Genomic DNA, 10,896 nt, shown 5'->3' with positions numbered 1-10,896 from the left:
TTGGACGGGAGGGTGGGTGCCATGTTAGGGCGGTGCGGGCGGTGTGAGGGGGAGGCGGGGTGCTCCCGCCCCGTGTAATCGCTGGGTGCGGGGCGGTGAAGCTAGCTCAGAGTTTCTTATTTCTAATTTCTTTTTTTTGTTTGTTTGTTTTTTTCTTGTACTAGAATCTAGTTTTAGTTAAGTACTGAGGCAACTGAAGAAGGCTATGAGAAAAAAAGACTATGATGAGCCCTTGTATCAACGTGGAAACGAGTACGGAAATGTAAAATGCTTGTTGTTTTAATAAAGGTGATTCCTTGTACAGGCATTGGGGAACTTGCAAAAGACTTAAAACAGAGAAAATATTAGGTGACTGTTAACACACAGTCCAGAACTAAACTTGTTACCCAACTTTTACCTTCAGCTGGTCTAAGGAATGTCTGGTAAAAACACTTCCAAGACTGATGAAGGATGGGAGATCAAAAGTTTCAGCTGTGGCCTTGAATAACAAAGATGTTACCATTTAAAAAATAGCAGAATCAATCTGCTCCCTGCAGATCCAGTTAACAAGAATTAATTCGAATCTATCCAAGAAGGCAGAAGAGCAAAACCAGAGTTCAGCAGCAGGCACACTGTGGGCTCTGGATGCCGTGGTGGGCACTGGCTGCTGTTAGGGTACTGCAGACCGAAGAGGATACCTGAGGCTGGCTCTGGATATCGAGGCCTGGCTGTCTGTATGAATTTAGGTCTGCCTGCCCTATCTGAAGCTGCAGTTCAATCCAGTTCATGTGTGGGTGGTGCCTCCAGATTTAGCCTTCAGAGTCAACTGAAAGTTGGCCTTAAAGATATCTTTTAATTGCTGACTTCCGGAGTAAACAGGTAGAAAGATCCATGTCTGTTTCAGGAGTTGTTTTAGTAGCATTTATCCTCTGAGCGGCTGCATTATTCAATTATTTGGAACACCTACAATATGTCAGTACAGGATTACGAGGTCCAACTTCTGTCATTGATGAGTCATTTTAAAATAGAAAGCCTAATATATCCATGTGATGCTCATCTGCCTCTTGTTCTGTGACAAAACATCTTAATTTTCTCAGGGGGTACAGGCTCTCGTGTGACAAACAGAAAACAACATCTGTTGAGGCAGTGTCATTTGGGATACTTCTGATAAACATCAATGATTTTTATAATCCTGCATGCTTCTCTCTTGTTCAGGGACATCAAAATTCAGCCAGCTGAGAACTCTGGTCTGAAGTGAAAATGAGTCATCATTTCTTCTGTGCTATGGACACTTCAGGATGGATGGCAGAGAGGTTAAGCTCTTATTAACACATACACCACAGCAGCAAACACACTTATAATACATGAAGTTCATTCTACCATGTTAAATACAGCTAAATGCTCTTATTTGAGTCATTACTCACAGTGTCAGAATCTTCTGTGTTTCATTTAGAATAAGAAATTGGTAGTGGAAACACTGTCAAATGATTCTTTGATACAATCCTATATTCTTAGCAAAAAGGCTTTTTTTTTTTTGCCTTTTTTTTTTTTTTCCTGAAAAGCAGCATACATAAAACATAAACAAAAGGTTTCTTTCTTCACAGCTCTTTAGCAGACAGACTCCATGGTCTCTTAGCGCTTCTAACAATTGTGTTCTTAATGGTATTGTGTCCCTTTTTCCCTTCTTTTATGTGATGTACAGCTTTTAGATCTTTTTACACTGTGTGCTTTCACTGGGATCTTCTCTGGAAGGAGCAGGCACATGCCAGTATAAGACAGAAGGCTCTCATTGTTTCACTTATCTGACTTGTTGAACAAATTTAATGGCTCTTTACAACTGACTAAATAGAAAGAAGTAATTACAACTTTAACCTGACTAATAAAAACACGGTAAATAAAGGTCTCCGCAGACAAAGCAGTAACGTAGGAAATAACAAGTTGGGAGTAGTCAGGGAATCATAGAATAGTCTGGGTTAAAAAGGATCTTAAAGATCATCTACTTTCAATCTCCCTGCTCGGCAGGGTTGTCCACCACTAGAGCAGGCTGCCCAGAGCTGTATCCAGCCTGGCCTTGAATGTCTCCAGTGATGGGGCATCCACAACCTCTCTGGGCAACCTGTTCCAGTGCCTCACCACCCTCTGAGGGAAAAACTTTCTCCTAATATCTAACCTAAATCTCCCCTGTCTTAGTTTAAAACCATTCCCCCTTGTCCTATCACTACCAACACATATAAACAGGCATTCCCCCTCCTGTTTATTATGCTCCCTTCAAGTACTGGAAGGCCACAATGAGGTCTCCCCACAGCCTTCTCTTCTCCAAGTTAAACAAGCCCAGTTCCCTCAACCTTTCTTCATAGGAGAGGTGCTCCAGCTCTCTGATCATCTTAATGGGCCTCTTCTGGACCACTTCCAAGAACTCCACATCCTTCTTGTGCTGGGGGCCCAGGCCTGCATGCAGTGTTCCAGGTGGGGTCTCACAAGAGCAGAATAGAGGGGGACAATCACTTCCCTCTCCCTGCTGGCCCCCCCTTTCTTAATGCAGCCCGGGACATAGTTGGCCTTCCGGGCTGCAAGCATGCACTGCTGGCTCATGTCCGTCTTCTCGTTCAGCAGGAATCCCAAATCCTTCTCTGCAGGACTGCTCTCAAGTTCTTCTTTTTCCAGTCTATATAAATACCTGCCATAGAAGTAACCTGCCGTTTTCTATGACCTATAATGTCATAGAAAATAATGATCAAGGGAAACATAAATAGAAACAAACAAAAAAGAGATTGAATGAGTACCAAGGTACCTATGAAACATGGAAGCCTACTGGGTTATAAAGCAGCATCAGATTATGATGGAAACCCTCCTTGGAAATTAATTATTACTTACGTAATTATTTATGAATATGCCATGTTCTGCAGTGATGTCAAGCCATTGTCTCAAACTCCATCTGTAATTAGGCTGAGATGAGAAAATAAAGAATTTCTGCATTTGCTGAAAGTGAAAAGAGGCATAGGCTTTTCTCCCTAAAAGTAATGAATTCCCCATATCTCTGAAAGGAAACCACCTAACCCCAAACCTACTGTTGTGACATCCCACACGCACCATGCTGGACAGGGTGCGACTGTGTCTTAAGCACCCTCATCTCAGCAGTGACAAGTAGTCAGACGTCGGTTCTGACAGCCATTCTGCAGGTAACATCTGTGTGTGCACTAGCACGCAAGCGTGCGTGCACATGTCTTTGTCCCTCATGAGCCAGAATGTGGAACTTGCTGGCCTGTAATGTACTCTTGTAATACCCTCTTGGCTGCATCCCAAGAGGAAGGATGGAGTGGCACTCAGACCATAATGGGATTGCACAGTGGGGGAGAATGACCTGCCTTCTAGCAAGCAGAGTACGCAGCACCCACTTGGCGTGTGTGGAGGTGTGTAATGACACAGATCCCAGAGCCCCACCAGTCTGCCTCTCTGTACACCATCATGAACTGGCTGGAATGAAATAAGCCTTTCCCTGAGGGACAGACTGCTCAAGACAATCAAGGGATGCACTTGAAAAATCATTTTCTGGTATGTACTTCTTATTTAGCTTGCTTTGTCCCTGCAGTATGCCTTTCAGAGTTAACAGACATCAGTGACTTAAAGCTACAAATCTGCTTAGAGGGAGGCGGTTACTGTAGACAGGAAGGCTTCCGAATGAACTGTTTACATTGGAGATGGTTATATCCAATCCACCTCCCATCAGAAACCTCATCAAAATAACTAGTTTAACATAAAATGATGCTTGGCATCTAGGGCTCGGTGATACAGAAATGACAAGGCCACTTTGATTTAGCTAGAGAGGAAATGTGAGAGGGAGTGCTATGTGCAAATTAAGCCCTTTGATCCTGACATCAATCTCTTAATTAGGAAGCTGTCAGGAAGAGGCAGTTCTGTTAACACATGTCTATTCAAGTAGACCTATTGCTCTGCACAACAGTAGGATTAATTTCACCTGGGATTATCCAATTTTAATTTGTCACATTTCTCAGTGCATTATTCATCTGCATAAAATGTACTGCAAATTACTCCAGTGCCTCTGTAACCCCTAGTTACAACTACAAATGTGTCTATGCCTTGCAGAGTCCCTTACCAAACTGTCTTCAGCAGTAAACAGAGTTGCTCACTCCTGGCAAACTCCTGTTATCTTTCCATATTCACACAGCTCAGTGACCCTGACCTGAGCTCCCCCCTATTCAGTCACAGGCACTTCTGTTGAAGAAGCCAGTAGCAAGCTGCCTGCTCATCTCTCACTAGGTACATGTGTACTACAAAAAAACAAGGATGCTTCTGCTTGGTATATCAAGTCTCTGCTCCTTTAGCTTATGTTTTCTGCCTCTTCAGTATGTCTAGACTTAACTGTGGAGATCCACCTCCCTTCCGATATGTATTTCAGCCATATGATGAGTTATGCTTTATTTCAGACCACTTTGAGTTCCCTGTGTTTCCATCTCATACTGTTTACATGTCATGCCAGTACAGAAATACTGTAGTTCTCTCTGTAATAGCACTGCTACTGTCTTTCAGTCACAAATGTTAAAAATGTACTGTTCTAGAATGTGATTCTCTGCCCAAAAACACGCTGCATTTCGAATTTCATCAGGTATGTTTCATTTGCTGAAGAAACATGTATGGCACCTTTTCCTGCAGTCTAATTGCACAAAAAGCTTTTGTTTTAGACATCTACCTTTGCAGTATAAAGGTATGTACTTTGATTTATTTGCTGATTTTTGACCTTCATCTAAAAAAATCAGTACTTCTTGAGAAGATGTTGTCAATCACATACGGCTTATAGACTTCTAAAAACTGTTGTATCAGAAATAAAAGTCTGTTAAAGAACTAGCTTGAGGCAAAATCCTTGAGTGAGAATGACTCTGAGTTAGAGACTTAAAAAATGCCCTCTGCTTTGTGGTTTCCTGACTGTCTAAAAGCCTCTGAGCCCTGAAGGGCCTATGCTCTATTTCCGCTGTAAAACATAAACAAAACACTCAGGTAAAGAGGCTAACGTTAAAACACAAAGATGTAACATGGATAAGCACAATTTACTCCCACATACTTACTCCTGCGCTTGAATGCTTACCTCTGATTTCGCTATGGAACCCCAGGGATCTCAGGCACAGAGGCTTTTTGTTATCTTTCCCATCACACATTGCAGCCAAACTGAACCTAGGAAACAAGAAAGTAAGAATTCAGGCAGTAGGTATACTAGGACATGTTCACAATTGTTGCACATTTGCATTTGCATATTTAATAAGAGTCATACAGAATAATGCATAGCGAGGCAAACCACCCACTGTGTACAATGTCCCGAAGGAAGGTAATGCAGTTAGGTTAGGGGGTCTAGAAAAAAACTCATCCCCACTGCTTGGGCTTGCAGTTCAAGGATGAAATGTGCCTGACTTCTGGATACTTGCTCTAGCTGGAAAAACCCTGTACCTGCCTCACTCCAGGTATACTACCTTTCTGTTTCTTTCCCAGACATCACATCTTGTGCTGGAATTTAACAGCATATGCAAGAAGAGCACGGGATTGCTGAGAGTGCATTTGGAGCAACCAGAAAGTGGGAAACTCCTAGCCATCCTGTCCTAATGTGGAAAGAGAAGTGGAGTTAATTTCCAGGGCGTTAACTTGCACCTAGATGCTGGAACACAGGGACAGAGTGTTTGTTAGGAGATAGTGATAACAAAACCAGGATGTTTTAAACAGACTACAAATCCCAGTCCTTTAGGTGTGTGTGTAACCATCGGTATTTCAGTTCACTGCCCCAAGTTCTTTTTGTCTTGAGCTCTAGGTACCGTGAAACACAGTCCACCACAGTCCAAGTCCAAGTCCAACATAGACTGATGTGCATTTTCTGACCTTGCAGAAAGAGCTGCACAACACCAAAGGGAGAGATGAGAGACACAGGCCCAATTTTCACTTATCTAACAGGGTCACTCAAAGAGAACCTCAGGGAAGTCAGTGGTGTTTGAGCAGCACAAGACCAGATGTTAAAGAGTTTCCTACTGGGAGTGCTTTCCAGGTATTCTGAAAGGATTCAGGCACAGAGGAGGAGAGACTGAAGTTTAAGGTTCAGCCAGGCAAGAATTAGCCTTGCTGCTTACTGGAACACCTGACTTGCAAATGACATATATGCTGAACTGGGAGCAAAGTCCTGTAATAAATAACTGTGCCTCAGTTATTTCCGCCTTTGCGCAGCAGAAAACTGCCACTTGGTGAGGGATCCTTTAATGGCACCAATGCCAGTCTCACCGTCCCTTTCCTTCTTACTGCTACGCTTATGAAAAAACAGGGAACTAAGCTGCAGAAACCATACAGTGAAGATTTCTTCTGGAAAGGTAATTTCCCATCCTGTGGGCTGCAAGTTGGTTTATTGCTGCATTACTGTTTTCTTTCAGAAAGAAAATTGACAGAGAGAGCCAGGTGTTGTGGGAAAGCCGCCATTCAAGCAGGAGGGGGGTTGGTCAATCATGATTTATCTGGGAAAAAGCATTTCAAGTGCTGAATCTGTGTATCCTGAGATTATTTGGGATCTCTTTTCTATATGTCCATTCTTGGCCACTGAAGGTAGCTACGCCTTTGATCTAACCCAGCAGGGCTGTGCTTCATGTTTGCTTGTACCACTCCCTCTTTGTTCTGGGTCGACATTTCTGCCTGGTCGCAGTATTCTCATTTCTGGCTCAGGTTAGAAAGTACCTATCAATTGTGAGTCACTGTGGCTGACCGTGGCTCATCCTTGTCTTGTTTGCCACGTACTGTGATTCTGTACCACCTGGCTTCACTCATACTAACAGGTCACCCCATCTGGAAGCTAGCATGTAAATCCAGTTCCCACATCATGAATAAGGACATGAGGATGTGGTCGTAAGAATAATTGGTCTTGAAAGAAGGAAATTCCTTCCTGAGAGAGTGTAATAAAGAACAGGGGGAAAAATGGCAGCCAGAAAGAACGTTGCAGTGCTAAGTTTTCATAGGAGTGCAACAAAATTCAGAATCATCTTAGTTACAGATGAGCTCTGGAGGCAGCTCTAGTCTCACGGGGAATTCATAATATAGTCACCAGATGTTGTAGTGTACACAGCAGTTGCCATTTCTCCATGTGCCACATTTTGTTCTGGGACTTTCTACCTGTTATTGGGTCACATGTGAAAACTGCATTTAAAATTTCTGCTTTAAAATGTGCGTTAGCGTTGGACTTCTACTGCAATAACCTGTCATCTCTTGATGACATCTCTTGATATTTTTTACCCTGGTGTCACAAATACATTCTCGAATTTTGATAAATGGTTGTTTTTAACATATTTTGTGATGATTTTAAAAGCGGTAAATTGTTCTGGGCTTGCTCAGGAACTTGTTAGATCCATGCTATTGTATAGCCCTTTATAGCCATGGATAGGGCACAAAGATCACGCAGCTTGCCAAGGTACTTCCTAGTTTCCATTTTGCTACCATAACAACCTTCCTTATGTTTAGGACATTGATATAACCCACACAGTGGCAGTATCTAGCATATATGGGTATAATTGCTCCTTGCATTTAGACTGAAGGACAGGTGGCTTACACACCCATCCATCTTAACTAAGGCTGTGATTTACAGAAGCTAGTTACACCTTCCCAAATAACAGAGGTAAAAAAGTGGGCAGTTGCACAAAAGCACATGATAAAATGAGCCCTAATTCTCCCACTGCAGACTTTTCTTCAAACACTGAATACAAAAGTTCATTAAAACATGAGGGAGAAAACAATGTTGTCCCCAAACTATAGCTTAAGGTTTCTTTAATGCTGATGTGCATTTTTCAAGTGCATGAATTTCCAAAATCAAACAATTACTTTAAACACTTTTTAAACACTTTTCTAGTAATTTAGTTGCAAATTTTTAAATCTCAGAAAGTCCTATAGCTGCAGCATAAAATGATGATAAACCATTAAATGATTGAAAGTATTAAATCAGAAAAATAAGGAAATCTGGGTACCTCTCAAAAATATGTATACAAAATATTACATAGAATTGTAAATAGTTATCATAAAATTTAACCATAACATTTTGAAGCCTTTACACATGATAAAGAGAAAAAAATCTCAAGGGTTTCAGTGAAATTATTTACCAATTATCCCATCAATCACTTACATTAATGGCACTGCAAACTGGGATTTTGATGATTATCTGTATAGCAAAGGTAAAAAACAGAACATCCAGCTCAGTTAATCTTTGTTTTTCTTGTTTTTCACAAACTTTCCAGAGAACCTGTCCAAAATCCTAGCTTAATTTAGGGCCAGAACAAAATAACTTCTCAAAAGTCAATGAGAAAATAAGAAACTTGAGTTTGAGTGTAAAGACAAAATCGGGGCAGGTGTCTCTCTGCTTCTTGGGGGGGTGTTCCAAGATATCATGGACTTACCTAGAATAAGTACCAAAGATCATTTTCTTGTCCAGTAGTGTCCACTTGCCTTGTAAAATGGTTTACAAGAGGTTTGCCATCAAACAGGAATGTGCAGAAGGGATGCAGATGATTCAATATGTCCTTGCTGAGCATCATCCAAGCAGGAAGTTGTAAAACCTGCTTGAGATAAATGCTAAGAAAACGTCATTAATAATAGATCATAAAAGGGTAGAAACAGAATTAATTTTTGGTCCAAGGTTAGCATTTTGCGGAACATTTTGCTTATTGCAAGTATTTTATTCTTATCGTGAACTTTGAGTTGAACCTTCTAATTGGGTGTGCTGCAACAATGGGTAAGGGGAGAGATCCTTTAGAGAAGTGGAGAATGGGTCACACAGCTGTGAGAAGTTTGGAATATGAGGTTGTGCAGGCCTGGACACACATCAGCTACCGAATCACAAATTATTCATCAGCCTTACATTTGGGAATGGCTTTTGCTTAGTAGGAAGAGATAATGGAAAAAAAAATAAAGAATAAAAAAAAATAACATGTTTTGGTGGGGAGGTGGACCTAGCTCACTTTGCAATGAGTTGGAGCGAAGAGCAGCAAGCAGAGGAAGAAAGAATAAATGAAATCAAATCATTGTTAGTTACATGCTCCAGTCCTGTGGCTGTACCTGCCCTTTCTCAGATGCACAGTGCAGGGACTGCACTCTTGGACTCACAGTTTAGCACAGGATCAGCAGACATGAACTCACCCAGGTTACATTTAACAGAGCCATATATGAATGCTTAATTTGTGTGCTCTGCTACAGAGGAGTGCTTCCTCGTCTCTGATACTCTGGAGAATGAGGCAATATGCCTTCCTCAAGTTACTGCAGAGCTTTCAGCAATGACTGGAGTTTTATTCAGTATTACCTGCACAGTGGAAGTTTGGAAGCCAGCTCACCATTATCAACTGCTAAAATTATATGGCCAACATCATGTTTTAATTAATTCCTCGGTGTTCTTTATCTGGACTGTAAGTCTGCATGAGTGATAAGAGATTACTCAGAGTTTTAAATGTGGTCTGCTTTCTAGGGTTTAGTCTCAGCCAAAGCCTTTCACACTCCGTAAACATTAAAAGTGAACTTTGTGAAGAGCCTTTGCCTGTGATTTCCCCCACACAGTAAAAGGCATCTAGCAGCCTTCCTGCTGTACCAAGAGTGGTAGCAAGCAAATCACAGTTCTGGAATCTCCCAGATTCCACCTGTAGTAGCCTATGGGAGAGGAAGCACCTTCTGAAGATTTAGGTTCCTTGGTTGAACGAAGGATCACAGCCCAAACACTATCACCCCTTAATCAAAGCAGTGGTGTAGATTTCTGTTCACCAGTCTTTTCGCTTTCAGGTTCCTGATTTTAAGCTCCTAATTTTATTGCGGCTCCCTCTGGTTCCTTATCTTGCTGCTCATGCCTTCCTTGCAATCACTCCCATTCCCACCAAGGAAGGTTACCTCTAGATATCACTTTCTAAATGGTGGAAGGTTCAAGCTGTGATGGTCTGAAGGAACTGAGCAGCTTAGGGGAGTTTGAATTAAATGTGTCACTGGGATTACTGCTCATAGGAACTGAACAATGGACCAGGCAAAGGTAACTCTGCTGTGCAGTGAGTTGCATTGCGTTGTGTGGTCCTTTTATTTGTGACCTGAACTTGAAGTTCAGGCAATAAACATGCCTAATGCTTGACTGAAGGAACCATTTTGTATGAAGATATACATATCGACTTCTTTGGGGTTGCAAGCATCTCCAGGGCTATGTGGAGGAACTTGGAACAGACCACCACCCTGTAAAAACTTAGTTTTGAGTAGATCATTTCACTGTTTCTACAGCTGGTGCAGTTTATGATGATCTATTTTGCTTTAATGCAATCCATAAACAGAATGATTTAAAGGCCTTTTGCTGTTACTCTTTACAAGGACATTTCTATTCCACTGCCTGTTCTGATCAAAGCCTGAGCCTAATGTTATGTTCTTCTTGGGACTGCAGGTTGCATACAGTCATCTGAAACATAATGGTCCTTTTCAGAAAGGTAAGTCCTATTCTTTGCTATTATTTACTGGTTAGCTGAGGCCCGGAGAAATAAAGAAGGACCTTAACATCCTTGTTCTTCTCAAAAAGAATAGCAGAAGTAACCCCGTATCAACATGATATAAAATAATATCAATCTGGACTAAAAATGCAAAAGCGTCATGCCAACTTTGGGCTAGCCTGGCTGTGCTTACGCTGAGCTGGTGACCTCTGTCACAAGGTGTGGCACTGAAACTGCAGATTACCTCTGGAATTTTAGTCAGTGCAAATTGGAGCACTGTAATGTTCTTTATAATCTTGTGTGACGTTTACAGACATTTATGCTCCAGTTATTTGGTTTTAAACGTAAGCCCACAAAGTACTTTAAGATGAAAAAGAAATATTTTTTCAGTAAAAAAAAAAAAAAAAAAAAAAAAAAAAAATTGAAACATTGACAGTTAAGTGCTATG

The 10,896-nt window shown here is 41.4% G+C and overlaps 1 protein-coding gene and 1 long non-coding RNA gene across 5 annotated transcripts in view; one reads left to right on the top strand and one right to left on the bottom strand.

Moving 5' to 3' along the window:
• Positions 1-1,466: 1,466 nt before the first annotated feature.
• The window catches only part of LOC311441578, a 36,715-nt gene continuing 27,285 nt past the window's right edge, over positions 1,467-10,896 (bottom strand). For 2 of the 3 annotated variants that reach the window (XR_014696083.1, XR_014696084.1), the window contains 3 exons: positions 8,400-8,558; positions 5,081-5,166; positions 1,467-2,689 (listed from right to left, as the gene is read on the bottom strand). This is a non-coding gene — a long non-coding RNA (uncharacterized lncRNA). Of the gene's footprint in view, positions 2,690-5,080; positions 5,167-8,399; positions 8,575-10,896 lie in introns of all 3 variants that reach the window. The other variant, XR_014696082.1, reaches the window with a different exon arrangement.
• The window catches only part of MYO7B (myosin VIIB), a 50,148-nt gene continuing 45,428 nt past the window's right edge, over positions 6,177-10,896 (top strand). For both annotated transcript variants that reach the window (XM_084529854.1, XM_084529853.1), the window contains exons 1-2: positions 6,177-6,338; positions 10,406-10,448. In XM_084529854.1, the coding sequence (XP_084385980.1) occupies positions 10,431-10,448 (18 nt within the window). In that variant the 5' untranslated portion in view covers positions 6,177-6,338; positions 10,406-10,430. The remainder of the gene's footprint in view (positions 6,339-10,405; positions 10,449-10,896) is intronic.

The sequence above is a fragment of the Aythya ferina genome (genome assembly GCF_964211825.1).
Source record: "Aythya ferina genome assembly, chromosome: 9".
In the NCBI taxonomy this organism is placed as follows: domain Eukaryota; kingdom Metazoa; phylum Chordata; class Aves; order Anseriformes; family Anatidae; genus Aythya; species Aythya ferina.
This window is presented reverse-complemented; position numbering and strand designations above follow the sequence as displayed.